This window comes from Mytilus trossulus, chromosome 1 (genome assembly GCF_036588685.1).
Source record: "Mytilus trossulus isolate FHL-02 chromosome 1, PNRI_Mtr1.1.1.hap1, whole genome shotgun sequence".
In the NCBI taxonomy this organism is placed as follows: domain Eukaryota; kingdom Metazoa; phylum Mollusca; class Bivalvia; order Mytilida; family Mytilidae; genus Mytilus; species Mytilus trossulus.
In genome coordinates, this window is record NC_086373.1 from 86,946,982 (window position 1) to 86,966,491 (window position 19,510).

Below are 19,510 nucleotides of genomic sequence, written 5' to 3' on the forward strand. Positions count from 1 at the left end.
TGATTCCATGAGACCTATACTACCAGTGTTTTCTGGCAACCTTACATAGTTGTTGTAATTTGTGAATTTAGTTTGTTTTGAAAATTTCCGAATAATTCCCGATTGAATGTGCTTTGATCGATAGATTTAAAAAAAAATTGCAAGTTTTTACATAGCATACACTAGCTCTAGTATGCTTGAATGGATTTACCTCAAATTGAACACTGATGTTGGAATTTGTGATGGTAGACTGGGTTATGAGTTAGAATATTTGGTGGATTGCAGATTCATATTTGACTTTGAACACTCATACTGCGACAGATTGTAGACTGAAGTTTTAGGAATTATAGGTAACAATGCGACATTCAACAAAAAAATGAGCTAAATGCAACATGTTTTCTGCAGGCCTATCATGCACTCTTTGTACTGTTGCTAATTACTTTCAATACTTGCATTTTTTAGTTGTGTTCTGACCAATATGACATTTCATGTCTGTAAATAAAAGAATAAATGTTTTTAAATCTAATATTTCAGAAACAATAATGTAAAGTTCATAAAACCTTTAATGTCATATTTAGAAATACATATTTTATTGATTTAAACAGATTTGAATGGTGTACAACATACTCATATACCCAGCATTTTATAGATAATGGAAATTAACACAATACATGTAGTTTTAAGCTAGTGTATTTACATATAAAGTGTTTGCCTTCGGTTTATATGTATATGTCCATTTTATTTTAAATTTTAGATAAAAAAATCCCAACTAATGAGTTTGGACGAATCAGTATCTTGCTGCACCCTTTTCTTTAAGGAACGAGAGATGTAGAGGTTGTAAACAAAGTTTTTTTTTAACTAGATCGTTCCATCCGATGTTTAGTACATAGTGTAACAAAAAAAAACTTGTACATACGTGAAGTCAGGCGACTGATTAAACATTAGAAGACGGCTGGAAGGAAATAAATATATATTTATTGTATAGCTAAGGCCACATTTCACTTTTACTGGATTAATTGTAAACTACTATTTTTTTTTTTTACAAAAAGTACATAATACCGAAAAATATTTGACAAATCATTCTTGATAGCTACATTCATTTAAAAAGCAGGGGGATACTCACTCAACACTATTGTATGATGGAACTACAAATTTAAGGATTATTATTATTATCAAAAACGGAATTTGACGAATACAAACCATTGAAATACAACCTTATGGTCTTATCTGTAGGCTGTTACGTAGGACGATATGGATCCCAGTGTGAATTTGCCTGTTCAGACAATTGCAATGATGTGACGTGTAGTATTTGGGATGGATCATGTACATCATGTAAAGCAGGCTTCACAGGAGATCGATGTGATCAAGGTAAATATACTGATGCTACAAATGAACCAGCAACTCAGAGTAAATCTTTAAACATAACGTTCTCTCAGGATGAATCGGTATCATATTCGAAAAATTGAGATTCATTTCATAGCTTGTTTCCTAAATAATTGACTTCATATTTAAGAATAAAACAACCTCTGTATTCTATATATTCCTATCAGAACCTTATTTTGAGAAAAGAAAGATATGTTTAAGTAAGAACATGTTTAGTCTCCGCCACATTCATTATGCCCCTGTCCAACGTCAGTAATTCAGTGGTTGCTGTTTTTTGGCGATGGTGATGTGTTTTTTTTCGTTCAATTGTTGCTCATTATTTCAGGCCGTTGGTTTATCTTTCACAGTTTGTCATGTTGTAGCCGTTTATAGCAGACTGTACAGTATAGATTCAATTAAATGTTAAAGGCCGTAATGTCACATGTAGTAGTTTATTGCATCAGCATTATAAGCCTCCCGAATATTGTATCATTTTCAATTATACAACACTTTCCCTATTTATAGAATAACTTTGTGTATCATACATACGCAAGGATCCTTTAACATGCATATAATTACATTAGATGTAAGTTTCATTATAATACGTTATTCTGATTGGCTAACATGTTATTCCGTAAACAATTGCATCAGACAATAACATTTATCATGCATGATGACACGAGGTCCCACAAAAAAGTGCACAGGTGAATTAAATAAAACTGGATAAAAATCGTGTTTTCATGATTTTAGCTAAAAAAATGTAATTATAAGTATTGAATACTTCTTTTTGAAACTTTATAGGGTTGTAAAAGCGTTGACCGTGCGTACATTTTTAGAATGAAGCGCTTCCGCGCTTCATACAAAATGTACTTCGGTCAACGCTTTTACCACCCAATAAATTTACAAAAAGAAGCATTCAATTCTTAAATATGTCTATACGAGAGATATGATTTGACTTCCTCGTTCTGACCAAAGATTCATGATAAATAATTTAAGTAATAATCACGGGTAAATGGATGCAGTGCTAACAAATTATGTGTGCGAATGGTTGTAGGAAAAACTCTTTTATGTTATGCGAATAAACACGTTCCATGTTTATAGGTTATGTTTAATATCTATATACTTTAGATAAATCTGCAGGTGTATGGGGATATCTTCATGAAACGAAGAATTATTCAATACAGAATTAGATTTTTTTTACGGAAGAATGGATTACGCTAACGAATAAATTGGTAATTATCGATCAGTTGAGAACAGAGCTATGGATCCGTGTGGTTAAACGTTAAGGGTAAGGGGGAATGCATCAAGTGTAATCAATTGTGGAAAATACAAATCTTGACTTTTAACTTAGTTGTTTAAATAAATCTAACTATGGAATAACATTGATGTTCAAATCTCATACATACAAATTTGTGAACAGACGTCAAACTGCGATATAAAAAACTAAATGACCCGCTCAAAAGCCTTACTCATACATATATTTTAAAGGGAGAACCTAACCCGTTTGGAAATTTCCTTGCTATGGTACGTACTGTACACTATGTGATATCTTAAAGATGTCAAAAATGTAAATATCAGTATATAATTTTACAGACATCTTACTGTGCTTATTCATCAGGGTTTATTTACCCTATCACAATATCAATGGTTAAATACGTTTTAACATATCAAAATTTGAATCATCTATTGAAACGTATCAATTGATGAAGAACTATAGTTTGTTGCTTCAGTGAAAGGATGTTAGTATGCAGCAGAAGAAATAGTTTTAGTTACAAAATATAATGTAACCTTTCAATATAAATATCTTTATAACCTTTGTAGTAGTTGAATTTCTAGTAAAACGACTAACCATTCTTATGAAGCTTATCTATTTTAGCATGTGAGCATGGTAGATATGGACCAAATTGTAACAATGCTTGCACACATTGTCAGCATTCAGAATGTAACAATTCAAATGGCAGATGTAAACATGGATGTTCTGCTGGATGGAAGGGTCAAAAGTGTGAACAACGTATGTTTCAAAGTTATAATTATGTCCTTTTATTTATCAGCCATGGTATCAGCCTGAAACTCTCATCAGAACTAAAGAAACTATACTTGATAAAAAAAAATTTTAGAATACAGAACAAAAATTAATTAGTTGATGTTGCTTGTTTCCAACGTTGTAAAACATGAAGATTCTATACACAGAAGAAGAAGTATACTTAACAAAACAAATATTTTTATTTGCCTGTGTATAATATGACGTAATGTTTTTCAAATTGGTGTTTTTCTAAAATTGTTTTACATTTCACAGCAGTTTTATACTTATAATTTATTAATGCATTCCTTATTTTTATTAACTATGTATTTACATTGTATCACAGATCAAATTTATTCGCTCATTGTGTATTTATTTGTGTTACTGCGTTTTTTTATTAAGTTAATTGATACTTTATAGTGTGACTTTCTATGTTGTGATGTTTAACTACTGTCAAAGAAAAGGGAGAAAGTTGGGTACCATTAAAACATTTAATCCCGCTGCAATTGTTTGCACCTGTCATAAATCAGGAATCTGATGTTCAGTGGTTGTCGTCTCTGTTTATGTGGTTCATAAGTGTTTCTCGTTTCTCGTTTTTCTATAGATTAGACTGTTGGTTTTCCCGTTAGAATGGTTTTACACTAGTAATATTTGGGCCCCTTTGTAGCTTGATGTTCGGTGTGAGACTAGACTCTGTGTTGAAAACCGTACTTTGACCTAAAATGATTTACTTTTATAAATTGTGACTTGGATGGAGAGTTGTCTCATTGACACTCATACCACAGCTTCCTATATCTAGAGATTAAACGTTCTATACATTTTTGTCGGTGTTAAACCATTCTATTGTATGATAAGAAGTAGTACTAGTAAGTTCCCGTTGTCTGTCAATAGAACAAGTGAAAAGCAACGGACATATATCTGGCTTGGTATAGGCATAAACCTCCCACTTGTATACAATTGCATGTAGTGCTATTATGTTGACTATATTTGTGAGCAACACAAACAGAGGATTCTTCTTTCTATGTTGTCACCTGGATTAAGTTAAACTGCTCCAAATCCTAAAGGAGTCTAATAGATTGTTCTACATGAACCCTTCTCTGACGATGTAGATCTATTATATTTCTTTGTATTTGCTAAGTAGAATCTGATAGGGTCATAAATATCAAAGGTAACAGGCTTATAGTTTGAAACGCCTGCCGCGTATTTTGTCTACATAAGACTCATCATTGACGCTCAGATAAAAAAAAGTTAGAAAGCCAAAACAAGTAAAAAGTGGAAGAGCTTTGAGGACACGAAATTCCCAAAAAATACGGCTAAGGTAATCTATGCCGTGGATAAGAAAATCCCTGATATTTCGAATAATTCATATTTTTGCAAAACAGTAAATTTATAAAAATCTATTACTAAATTAAAAGCTATACTGTCATACACTTTCATGAAAAATTGAAAATCAAATCACTCTACTCCGTAATCAAATGATCTGTAAATAATGAAAATATGGTAATGTGTCTTTTTTTTCCCCATTTATATGACAAGCATCCATCGAAGACTAATAAGTATGTTTAAATCTTGTTGTTGTAATCAACAGACCTGACCCGTCCTCTTTTCACAAATTATGACATCAATGAGTTACAATAAGCAACGAGACAGATATAGGAAGATGTGGTGTGAGTGCCAATGAGACAACTCTCCATCCAAATAACAATTTAAAAATTAAACCATTATAGAGACAGGTACACATGTGGAGCACATCTGCTTATCTTTTCGGAAAACCGGATCTACCGGTATTTTGGTGGGATTCGTGCTTTTCAGTCTTTAGATTGTTTATGTATTGTTTTCTTTTATGTCAGCTTTACTGAAATTTCGTATCAAGAGAAGCGAAAGACACCAAACAGATGTTCAAACTCATTTAACAGTGTCATAAAAAACTAAAACGACCAAAAGACAGTCTTCCTAAACACATAATAGAAAACTGAAAACACAGAAACACAAACCATCAAAACACCGGAGTTGATTTCATGCACTCTAGGAGGAAGCAGATCATGTTAAAACTGTTGTACCCGTAATCTTGCTCATTTAAGTACATGATTAGTTATAATTGTAGTTAGGAGGGTCACAGTTGTCAAGTGAAAAAGGATATTATTGTGGTCCTGAGTACTGAATTGTAACGACAACTGGATTATGTCCGTCGTCATTTTTGATAAAAGTGCTACATAAAAGTCAACCAACGCGTGATTGTGTCCGAAAAGATCATTGAAGAGATATCAACCTGACCACTTTGAACTATCTGTGTTTAATAGATTTCTAGTAAAATCAATCAAATCGTGAGAACACACTATCTCTGGATTATCGTCACATCGGGAAGATATACACTTCATATGATGGTTTTGCAAGAATTTTACTAAATAGAAATTGAAAGTTCATAGTTAGGAAGCTAAAATAATCTCTTTTGTCGTATAGTGAAGTTCGTAAGTTATCCTCAACGTCAACTTCTAAATGTGAGAGAAAAAATGAGACAGACATATTTGTTTCTGTTGTGTTGATTTTCGGTCTTAATTGATTATAGGATAAGGTGTAACGAGGATTTATACCATGTACAGGGATGAATATGTAAATAACAAAATTTAGATTATGATTTAAGTTAGCTCTATCAAATCGAACTTTGAGTTAGCATTATTCATTTACATATGAAAGAAAGACAAACAATATTAGATGAATACAATTTCAACTTATACTTATCACAATTTCCTTTGTAGTACTTGTAAATATTGTGTTATGCAATTTTTATCTTTAAGCATGTATACATGGCACTTATGGACCAAATTGTAGGAACGTCTGCAACACCTGTAAATTCTCTTCCTGTAACCAGGTCGATGGCAATTGTACAAATGAATGCATTGCTGGATGGGAAGGTCTAAAGTGTGAAAAACGTATGTTTATTTACTTACCATTTAATTCGCACTTCTGGTGTACATATCGATAAGGTTGTCCAAATAAACATTCGATCCTAAAGAATGGACGAAATGAGAAGGATCTTAAATGCAATATTATTTATATGATATTTTATCTAAATGCAATCGATGATTAAGTTATGACATAATGTTATACTGCATCTCAGGTTTTTTTCGAGGCAACACTCCTTACCAAGGTTCAAAATTAACCATACCCAGTTGCGATTGAAAATTTATACGGTTCTAACTTAAGAATACACTGTCGGTCAAGAAAAAATAATAAAACTTCACCTTAAATATACAAGAAAATGTTTAAAAAAAAAATGTTTATTAAAGCAATAACCTTTGTTCAAAACAAACTACATATGCATTGTGGACGTGAATCTGTATTGTTACAAATTTCAATTGATGACTTATTTCAGCAACCATATCTAAACAACATCCGACACAAAAAGCTAATATTTTCTTTTTGTAATTTGTATAATATATTTTGGCATTAAAAAATTACGACTATTTATTATAAAAAATCGTCCTGTTAAACTGACTTTGAACAAAAAAAAATTGCTTACAATGAACACAACCTTTTCCTAGATCTTGATATCTATCTCATTTAGTGGAAACTTAATACTAAAATGTACGCTACAAGAGATTTTCCTTTTCCTATTGTTAATTATCCATTTTTAAAAGGTGATTTCTCCGAAGCACAATCTTATTGTGTGATTCGCCCGTGAATGTTACAACGTATTTAATTTTACCAACAGAAATATCTGTATTACGGACAATTATAACACCAGTTATTTTTTATATCACAAACTTGTCAAAAACATTTACAAAGTTTTAGCATCGCTACAATGACAATATTTTAATACCGTGTGATAGGTGATCTGATAATTGAGGAATGGATTAGAAGAAAGAGAAAGAACATATACTATTGGAATCAATAACAGATTCTATCCCCGAATCTTGTTAAGTTATTAGTTATACTAGTTATTTTGAATATGAAATTGCCTGGCATGGTGAAGTTTTCAATGAACACTATTGTCTTCTATTAGTTATAAAGTTGAATTCTTTGATTCGTCTTTTTATGTAGTTCCGGGTAAAAAAAGTCGACCTCGTTATTGTAGTAATGTAAAAACGACCAATGGAGGAGTTATTGTGTTGTGGTAAGATCAGACCAAAATGGTCGTTTTGAGACTAAAATCCTGGTACTAGTGATATTCAATCGCGCGCAACATCTGCGTCTCCTGGAAACATTCCTTAAATCTTAAATTCAAGACATTCACATGCAAAATCCACTCTAAGACTAAAAGAAAAAAAAATAAAGTGGTCATCTGTGGGAATGAGTACATTTACTGAATCATCATTTGTAGGCTGTAATGCTAGAACCTACGGTGAGAATTGCCGGCGTCAATGCCACTGTTTTGATGGCGTTGCGTGTGATAATGTGAATGGTCAATGTCCTGATGGATTGTGTGATCCGGGATGGAAATCAAACACTTGTAGTCAAAGTAAGTGCACTAAAATTATCAGATAATACTATTTCAATTAATCATAATAATGTCGTATGATTAAAGTATATTTTTATAACTTTCTATTGAAGTACGCAATATGTAGTGTCAATTTATTCCCACAGCATTATAATACAACCGTTACACCTTTTTTCTGTCTATATATATTTCCGATATGTTTCATATTGAGCTCAGTTTAAACATTTATGATTCATATTAAATATTATCTAGAATGTGATAAAGGAAAATTTGGAAAGAACTGTCTTCAAACATGTAAAAATTGCAAATTCGAAAATTGTGACCGATTCAATGGAACATGTGATCCATTGGGAATATGTAAATCAGGATGGCGCGGACAAGGATGCAATCAAGGTAAGTTAACGTTGTTTCACAAAAACATTATAGATGTATAACCTGTTACTGCTTGTGAACGAGTGCATTGAGTTCACCTATTTATAAATGAACGATATCAACGACTTTAATGGATAGATATTTACTGTGTTCCAGCAACTTTAAAAAGAGATTTTTGATGATTTATTAAAAACAAGTTTGAAGTTGGTACTTGATAATCGAAAAAAAACCAACATCTGTGTTATAAATTCTACGGTGCTCTTTCATTTTGTAGCATGTGACACAGGATCCTACGGCATTAACTGCTCTAAGACCTGTAGGAATTGCATAAACGAGGATTGTGATAACTTTGAAGGAATATGTCAGGTTGTAGGTCGTTGTAGAGCAGGATATCTAGGTTCAAAATGCAGCAAAGGTATGTACATTTCTACTTTTTACTCATAATCTTATCAGTATGACAGTAGGAATAAAATCTTATTCAATTCAATAAGGTACAGTAAACATTCGTCTAAATACTTTACGGGTATTTATTCTCTATCAAGAAATACCAAGTAACGAAATGAAAGAAAAAACCTATAGCGTCCTGAATATCGTTATAGATACCGTTAAGTTCTGTCTTATAATATTTATACTCAACTTTAAATTCCGACAATGCGAATCTATAAAATACAATAAAAATACAAAAATGCATAGATAAGACAACATGAATTAGTTGATGCGCAAATCAAATTTGACATTTATATGACAACACAAACTATCGACGACAAACAAATGAAGTAACTACAGTCAATGACAAACAAAAGGTTGTTTTACTAGTTATCATCTACGTGTTGTCGTCTTTAAAACCAGTGTATTTATTAAGACCGAATGAAAAGTTGTAATCTGGTATAGGACAATTATGACATTTACATACAAAGTATAAGTGTTTATTGTACATTTACATATTTAATGCTGCGATAAAGTCTTCATAGATAACTACTTGAATTAGTGTAATTCTCGAAGGAGTTTTAAACACATAAATAAACAAAGGGGAAAAACAAAAACTTCTAATTTTGTATAATATCTGCCGTTGGACATTTAACAGTTATATACCAATAAATTCTTTTTTGTATAACGATATGGTTTTTCTATTGAAAAGTTTGAATAAATCTCATAACGATTCAATCTTTCTTTGATATTATAACATTATTTCCTTACAGCTTGTGAGTCACCTTTTTTTGGAGACAACTGTCAGCAAACATGTAACTGCGTGAATGGAACGTTATGTAATAATGTTGATGGTGTGTGTGAGTTAGATTCATGTGATCGTGGTTGGATGGGTTCTTCATGTGTTCAACGTAAGATTTATATTGGCATTGTGTTACATTTTGGAAAAACATTCTAATATAAGTCTAAACTGCCCCTTTTAAGCTTTCAATCAGAATTTTTCAATAGAAACAGTTTAAGATTTTCATGGACATAAAATACAGTTAGCTTAAATAGAATAACCTCAAAAATAGAAGTCAACAAACTAGATTTTTTTTATTTCTTCAATTTTCCTCTCTTATAATCTGAAAAGCGTTAACAAAACTAAATCTAAAGGCTTTGGTTTGTCTCATTTAAAATTATATTCACTTCCCGTACTCATGATGTATAGCACGGTTTACATTTTAATTTCTTCGAACATTTCAATGTTTAAATTTGATATCAGTTCCATAATGAACAAGAAATATTATATAATTGTGTTAGAAAAAATTTGCAGATGAAATCATTTTGGTACGTTGTATCTTTTGTTAAACTTTTTTTGTTTTTAGTCCCGGTAGGATCTATCAATCTCTTTCTTATATAATACTGTTATATCACTGCCCTTGTTTAAGGGAGGATCAAGCGCTCACAAGCATTCTATGACTTCTATACCCTTGTCCAAATTTAAGGGGAAGGTTTAGGATTCACTAAAAATGTATACCTCCACAACATTCTTTATGTTCACTTCCTAAGCCAAGATGTCGGTTAACGTTAATGTGCGATTTGTCATTCAGATCCTTAAATGGTTTTGATTTGGTTTTTGACGAGCCTACGAATCTTTACCTTTAACTTGTTTGTAATCACCTATCGATAACAGTGATCTTAAGATCACTCAGTCTGTCAGAGGCCTTCCAATGGGGATTGAGGGTTGAGATAGAATAAAAGAGTAAAGTACTTGCAGGTGCACGAGAAGAACAACAAAGAAAGTTTAAGCATTTTACATTTAAATCAACACACGATGTTTAGTCCTCTGCTTGTTATTTGTATGATTTGATTTAGGCGTTTTCAACTTTGGGCGACCCTACAGTTTAACATTATGTCGATAACACGAACGATATGGCATATTGGCATTATAGACGAACGTTCACTTAAGCTGACCCAGTCAATTGATTACCTGAGCGCTTCAAAAAGGTCTTACCTACGCTGTTATAAAAATGATACTATATAGATGCCTTATGTTATGAAGTTTCCGTCTGTCCTATGTCCTTTGTTTGTGTCCTCATTGCCATAATTCAGTGACTACTTGAAAAAAAAACCCAGTTCAGATATTGTGTAGTATCAATTTGTTTCTTCTTATGAGTGATGTGATAACTATGTTTAGATTAGAACGTGCGTATCATGCAAGGTCCTCTTACATGTTTTGACCGGATCAGTGAACCATGTTAAGTTTTTATGATTTAGTTTGTTTCTAAATACTAGAAGCAATATGTCAACTATATATTTATGTATATCTGGTATAATATTTGATATATTTCAATAAATGAGCGCCAAGTATATATTGAAAAAAGTTATAATTAAGAGTCAGAATATTACATGTGCCAGTAAAGTGCGATATTAAAATGGAACGTCACGGGGATCCAATTAAAGTTATTAATTTTTTTTATGGTTAATCAGATTTTGTTGGCTGTTTCAACCGAGCCATTTTGACTTTGTTTCAGAGACACAATTTTCAAACCTTAGCGTGTAAGTGCATAATTTAATAACTCATAACTTTAATTATCAAATTCAAATTATTATGACGTAAAATTGTTTGTTTACAATGAGAGATATATTCGGTAAGTCTTTTTCAAATGCTAAGGCGATTTTCTGTGCCCGTACGAATCCCATCTCTTTAGCACTTCAATGCATCCTGTATTGCCAACATTGCCACTTCTATGTACTTGTAGCATATTTTCTTTCTGTAGTTGTTGCCCTGTTCTATATCAGTTAAGGGCGCCGTAGTGTACAAAACGATCTCTCACAACTGCCGCAAGACCCAACTGGCAAAGTTAACAGAAGTAACAGTATTTGTTTTATATTTAGGTATAACTGCATGCGTTTAATTGCGTGCCCTTACAAACGTAAAAGTAACAACCAGTGCTGTTAAAATAATGCATGATTGTAATCCTTTTTTTTTAATTTAAGTGTTTTTTTTCTACATTTTTATTTTTTTGCCGCGAAAGGAGGTTACTGCCTACATGTCTCTATGTAATTTTAGGGCATGAAAACACTTAACCCTAACCTAATGGTATAGTAGAAACCTTACGATACTTGTTATGAAAGGGTAGATGAGATGCTCAAAAGCATAAGAAAATGATACACTGATTTTATGTTTCAAGCACAAAGTGTATTCTGATGTCACTTTAAAAGGTATAATCTACATTTTCATGTGTACTTATCTACTAGGACACAAATTTAATTTACTTTTAAAAAGAAAAAAAAAGACTTTTCGATTTTTGTAATAATATTCATAAACAATTAGTGCGGTAAGTAACATTTACATCTACTGTGTTTTGGAAGATCATTAGTATTTTTTTTCTTTGAAAATCATAGCATGTGCTAAAGGACAATTCGGTTATAACTGCTTAGAAACATGTATTGGATGCTTGGATGAAGATTGTGAACCATTTTCTGGTAACTGCACTAAAGATGGATGTCGTAATGTTTATACAGGCTATAGATGTCATCTACTAGGTAAAAGTGTTTTCAGTCTTTTTTTGGTTGAACTAATGTAAATCCGAAGGTTAAATATGTATGATCTTTAAATTCAAAAGTTTGTCACGCTGTAAGAATTATATATTTCACAATGAGAAAAAATTGTTAGATTTCTCTTTTACGTTGAATGTTAGTTCTTGAATTACAAATTCACAGCCATCCTTAATGTATCAAAAGGGTCCTTTTTATGCCCCACCTACGTAGAGAGGCATATTTTTTTCTGGTCTGTGTGTTCGTCCATTCGTCCGTCTCATGGTCTGTCCCGCTTCAGGTTAAAGTATTTGGTCAAGGTAGTTTTTTATGAAGTTGAAGTCCAATCAACTTGAAACTTATTACACATGTTTCCTATGGTATGATTTTTCTAATTTGAATGCCAAATTAAAGTTTGACCCTAAATTCAAGGTCCACAGAACATGGAAAATGATAGTGCGTGCGTTAGGCATCCGTGATTTATGGACACATTCTCGTTTTAAAATGTAAATAAATTTAAGAATTTTCTTTCAAATAACAATGAATTATTCATATCAAATAATCAAAATTGTAAGAAGATGATTTCGGTATGAGCCTTTCGTGTACTTTAAAATGGTTTTTGGTAAATGTAAATCAAAGAAATCTTAGCTATTGGTACCAAAGGACTTGTCCTTTTATCATTAAATAATTCGAACATGGATTCTTTCCTTGTTTGAATGACTTGTTTTTAATTTGTATACTTAGTCATACATACAAGAACACTTTAATACTTTCCTAGAAAAAAAATCATTTATCTTATCGATGTTAGTGTGCTACTACAATGCTTCTTTAGTTCTCTCAAACTTGATATTTGTACCTTTTAATTGGAATAAAGTTTGTTATAAACAACAATTTTTCAACGGACTCTGATTTTCATAACGGTCCGGATAGTTTATATAACTCCCTTTTAAATCTTCTACATTTATTTTATCTGTTACTAGGTACGAATAAGCGTAATTCTTTTTTTTTGTTTACTATCTTGTAGTTTTATTTATAAGATATCTTTGATTTGTTATATGTACTTTGTAGATAATCTAACTTTAAAGAACGACAAGGGACAGTCAACACAAACTGGAGGGATTATTGGAGCAATCTTGGCTGTCATTGCAATAATAGTAGTTGGAATATTAATTTACAGGTATCAACTAATATCTTAAAACTGATAAGCATTTGGATGTGTATTTTAAATATTCTACATACTTTGCGATTCTTAAAAAACAATGTGTGCTCGGAAAAAAATTATTTGAATCTTGATTTCAATTAAATACATCTTAACAGTCGTAGCACTAGTTGCGCATAGTTGTTTTTTCAATTACAATGTATATCCTATTTGACGACTCATTCAAACAGTATTCTTCGGAACTAAACAATCTTTCCCTAACTATTTAACTAGAATTTTACTTGGTCATTGAAATCTACGAAAAAATCAATATATTTTGAAACAGTATAATATACTGTACAGCCACGTTCAAAAATTATATCTATGATTTATTGATAAAATAATTAAAGAATTATATTATTTTAATAAGTTATTTATAAGTAAGTAAATAATATTTGTATTATAGCAAAATATTGTTTTTCCATCTACAAGTCTGATTTTTATATGCAGATAGCTTGTGTTTTATTGCTGAATCTTCAATGGTAGAAAACTAGATTTTATTTTGATAATTTTATCATTTTTTGTCAATAAGAGATCTTAATATTTGTCTGTTGACACCGCCTGCACATTTTATTGCTGATCCCAAGTTTACTTGAAGTATGGTTGATTGATTGTTCGCTCAACGTCAGAATATTGCGAGCAAATTTATTCGTTGCATCTTCTTCACCAGCCATCGGATTTGACGCGTTTTACCAACCGTACGTTGCTATGTATGTATCACTCACACACAGCCAGGGGACGCCATCTTTAAAAAAAAAAGGTTTAAATAAATTCATCATAGATACAAGGACTAAATTTTGTATATACGCCAGACGCGCGTTTTGTCTACAAAAGAAACATCAATGACGCTCGAATCCAAAAAAGTTAAAAAAGCCAAATGAAGTACGAAGGTGAAGAGCATTGAGGACCAAAATTCCTAAAGGTTTTTCCAAATACAACTAAGATTATCTATATATAACTGTCGGAATTGAAACCTCTAGTGATTAACGTTTACTATTCCCCGTTTAAACGTTTATGTACATTGATGAATTAAAAAGTATATAAAACTTACAAAATCAAACGTTGATCAACCGACGGAACGATTGAAAATAACTGTCGAACTCCTGACTTGGTACAAGTATTTTCCGTGATATAGAAATAAATTCCATTTCGACGGAATGTCTCAGATTGATAACACAAAGTCTACATAAATATATGATTGACCGAACAGCAATAAAATTAATTAAGAAAGGACAACTTAACAACTGTAACGGAGGTGTAATACGTTCAAAGCGCAGCATTAACAGTTAGAAATAGGTTTTCCGTGGAATATAACCAAAAGATCGGATTTAATAGAACTATAGTTAATGTTTAATGTTTGAAGAGACACGATAAGCCAAGATTTCAATTTGAAACGACCCTTGACAAGATTGAATTTACATACACTATTTGTTTCAACAATAGGAAACGTGCAATTGGTCATGGTAAACCAATACGAAGCACACAGTTTTCAAATGATGTAAAAGAAAAGTGCAATACAGGTATTTTAGTATAATATATTGAAATATAAAAATAAATCCTAATTCGCAAAATCTCAAATATAATATTTATAACAAACATACTTTAAGTGGTGAAAAATGTCATAGATACAAAAAGATGTGGTATGACTGGCAATGAGACAATTTTCCATCCAAAACATAATTAGTTAAATAGACCATTATATGTCAAAGTACGATCTTCAACACGGAGCCCTGGCTCACACCAAGCAGCAAGCTATAAAAGGCCACACACATTACTAGTGTACAACCACTCAAATGGGAAAACTAAGTATACACAGAATGGAGAACTTTTTGTCTGTTGAATTTGAACGATTTAATAATTCTTTAACAAACTTTCATTACAAGTTAAACGGCTTTACGGTTGCTTCATAATTTTTAATTACTATATCGCATTTAGTTTAGATCAGAAAGAACTTTAATTCATTTACCTAATTTATGGGGAAAATACACTACTGATAAATAGAAACTACGATCATCTTTTCCAACTAAAACTAGTTGTTTGCTGGACGGACTTTAATTTATATTCTGAATGCATTTCTAAGCATATTTACAGTCATTTACTTTTAAGATAGAGAATTTTTTGTTTGTTTTGCCGTCAAAATTGATACTAGATTTCATATTGTTTACAGTATTTGTTATGTTGGACATGCTACTTATATATTATTGTATTTCTACTGTTGTTATAGTCGATTTTTTGACTTTTAATTGTTTGTGAAGGAATTAATTTGCTTAAATTATCAACATATAAAAATGAAGATGTAGTATGACTGCCAAAGAGACAACTATCCACAAAAGACATAGCTCAAATGATTGCATATTGCGATCAGATAATGTGGGATTTACTTTGTGTATTTTTTTTTCACAGAATACTCCAATGAAACATTTGAAACTCCACCATATGCAAAGGTAGAAAATGAAAATCAAATGTCATTACATGGACTGGATGATTATCGAGAAATTTCTGTTGAGACAGGGAATAGTTCAACGACAAACAATGTGTATGCCAATGGCACCAGACGTGATAATATCTATCAGAATACAGAGTTGAAAGACACTGCAAATTTATATTCCAGTATAGAGGCAAACACAGAATTTTCAGAATACAATATAGTAGTTGACAAATTACCAAGCATTGCTAAAATGAAACGAAAAAATTATGCATTTAAAAAGGAATACGCTGTAAGTGGATGAGTATACTATAGATGTGCATGTGTTTGGTGTATGTCTCAAAACTTACTCGGGAAATTATTATTGCTTCAAAATTCAAAAGAAAGAATTTACACAGACAATCCCGTAGGTCAAAAAAAGGCAATAAGACAAACTAGTCAGAAAAACACTATATAGAAAACTTATGACTGAAAAACACGAACCCGCTCTACATGTGACTACAGGTGTTATTTAGAGCTTTATGCTATTAATTCAGACAGCATAATTTTGTTTATCGATGACAAAAATATTAATCATATTTTTATAACATTAAGATATGTGTACTAAATAAACAATGAAATGAGAATTCAAGTATATTATTGGAAATATAAAAAATCATGCCACAACATGTAGCAATTACCCAAATATAATAATGCTGTTACTTTTTCTTTTATTTTATTTGGCGTTATTACATAATGATGAGTCATTATTAAAGCTCTTTTTATGTCTTTTTTTTTATACTGCAGATGCTTCCAAAGGGTTCAAACTTTCCACATTTAGAGGGCGAAAGAAAAGAAAATAGACAAAAGAATCGTTTTCTGACCACCTTTCCTTGTAAGATTTCTTCTGAATATAAAGAGGTTGTAAAGAAGAATGTTAATCTAACTTTATCAGAAGGACTTAGTTCATTAAATGCCAGACCTACATTAAAGTAAATTGTATTTGTACTAAACTCGATAGCGATCGTGCTGCATCAGCCATTCGTGATGATATCATTACCAGTCACGGTTGAAAACACTTTACCAACCACTTCTATGCATGACGCCAAGTAAGCGATATCAATCACGGTTTCAAAGGCTAAATCAAATTCCTTTTATGTATATCATTATGTCTCGTGAAAAACCCATCAAAATTAGTTATACTCGGGTTATTAGTTATATATTGTAGATAATAAAGTGTATATGAAATGACTTCTTTTAATATCCCATTCCAACCTTGAACCAATATAACCCCTCGGGCAGATTTTCGGGGATTGTATTGGTGTATTGGGTTGCAACAGTGCTATATTGAAAAAAAAAATCATCTGATATTTTCTATTTAGATACACTAAGTCACTCCGCACTTCAAATTTAAGAAGAATCAAAAGGGGATTTTTAAACAAACCAAGTATTTTATAAGCCGTTATTTGAGTTAAAAAAAACCCATTAACTACACGATACGACCTTAACTTAACCGTTTCCTAAAAACTTAAAACATGATACTCTGGCTTTAACTTAATAAAATTTGTCGTTTTGTATCAAAAAACGTATTCCTACAGTAATCTGCTGTCGTGAATCTCTTGTTATTTTAGTTTTTTTTTGTTTTGTAAAAGAATATAACCTTTCGATGTAAACGTAGATATAATGTTACCCATCCCATCATTACTTTTTACCCAAAGACAGACAATTTATTTATCATAATCAATATAACTAATGACTGTTAATGAAACCAGATGAATAATACAATTAACGGTACCAATTTTCTTGCACCAGATGCGCATTTCGACAATACATGTCTCTTCAGTGATGCTCGTGGCCAAAATGTTTGAAATCCAAAGCTTATATAAAAGATGAAAAGCTATAATCCAAAAGGAATAAAGGACAGTACTTTTAGATGACTGCATGACAAACAATTGTGTTTTCATTTGAATGAAACTGAATTACTGTCGAAAATTTCAACTTGTATAAAATTTCCAGTCTATAAGTTTGAATGCTGACATTATTATAGTATCCTTAAATGTTTTCCTTCCTCTTGAACTAGAGAATAAAGAAAACAAAGACATAGATTCATCTGACTCATATGACAAACAAGACCATTCCAATTTTAAAATAATACATTTGAGCAGCACCATACCAACCTCAACCGAGTATGTACTGTACATGTCTATTATCATACGATAAACTTAAGAGCTTCTACTAATACGAAGACTTTGAAAAACATCATCGATGTCTGTGCAAAAATAGATATGACAGGGTAATGAACATAAAATATTGCATACAGCAAGATACAAAGACCCATATAATAAAATAAAACTCATTTTTTTATACTCTTTATTTTCGTAGACGACCATTCAAGAGTTAAGCTAGAAATGCGTGATAACAGCACAGACTACATTAATGCCAATTATATGAAAGTAAGTTTTTTACATAGTAAAAATATCATCCAATGCAAACAGTGTTTAAATGGCTCATGTAAAATAGTTATAAAATTATCAAAATGTTGGTAAATTTTCATTTCGTTGGACTGTTTTCCGAAGATGTACTAATTATTCAGACTCAAACATTTTTTTATTACTTTTCGCGATTTCATTTACAAATATATAAAAGAATATTAAATACATATTACAATGCTTACATTATTCAATATTATGTTTTTATTTATAGAACTACAACAAAGACAAGGCCTACATTGCAACGCAAGGTAAACCGTGAATAAATATAATGATTAAACAAATCAATTTAAATGATAACACAAAAACTAATAAACAATCTTTAAATTAATTTGTAACCGATATTTGAACTAATTTGCCACAAAACGAATAAAAATGTTTGGTAAATATCATCATGGTCATTAGTATAACAGATACTTACAACATTAATATTTTGTTCAAGGGATTTTATCATGCTTTTGATTCTTTTGTTTCGGTCAGATATTCATGCACATTCCATTATTTGTCAAGACTCATCGAATAATGCATAAAGTCAAGTGCAGATTTGCACAACCAAACTAATAAAAAAAACCACTGATGAACAGTCTACCGGACCATTTGTAGACGGAAAACAGTTTTTGTCTTTTCATTCAGTCTTGGTTATACGTTCCCGAGGTTTGGGTTTTATTCATTAAAAAAGGGTTATTTTCCAGTTTTCAGACATACCTCAAAAATGCTTTCAGAAGGTGATATTATACTTTGAAAAATTGTTTATATCGAATATAAGATTGAGTATGAGTGCCAAGTTACCAAGTCTAAAGTATCCCTTTTGATTTCAATATTTTCTGATATGAAAAAAGTAAAAACACAAAAATACTGAACTCATAGGAAAATTCAAAAAGGGAAATCCAAAATTGGATTGAGAAGTTATTAAACTGAATTCTTTGAAAAATTCGACGGGCGTATTATGCGCTCATGGCACAACTGTGTATTTAATTTGTAATGATTATCCTGCTATTATAATCTATACATTGACTGAAATATTTAGCAAATCAAAATTGCTTTTCTATCTAGCGTTTTTTTTCCTTTTTTATCTATCAATCTTTATCAATATTAAAATGCTGTCATGTGACCCATATATGCGCTTGCTACAAGAACGGCTGACTGGTATTTTGTTTTCGACAGTTTTATTTAAATGTAGTCTAAATGTAGTATTGATTGTTTAGTACATAGATTCATTATATTGTGAGCGTTATAAAACTATTCAGTTTATGATTTTGACTCAGATTTCACGGTTCGGTAGATATAGAAAAGTGATAGT

The 19,510-nt window shown here is 31.3% G+C and overlaps 1 protein-coding gene across 1 annotated transcript in view; it reads left to right on the forward strand.

The window, feature by feature from the left end:
• The window catches only part of LOC134701585 (uncharacterized), a 170,277-nt gene that overhangs the window by 16,885 nt on the left and 133,882 nt on the right, over positions 1–19,510 (forward strand). Inside the window, exon 5 of the mRNA XM_063562752.1 lies at positions 1,213–1,347. Within this exon, the coding sequence (XP_063418822.1) occupies positions 1,213–1,347 (135 nt within the window). The remainder of the gene's footprint in view (positions 1–1,212; positions 1,348–19,510) is intronic.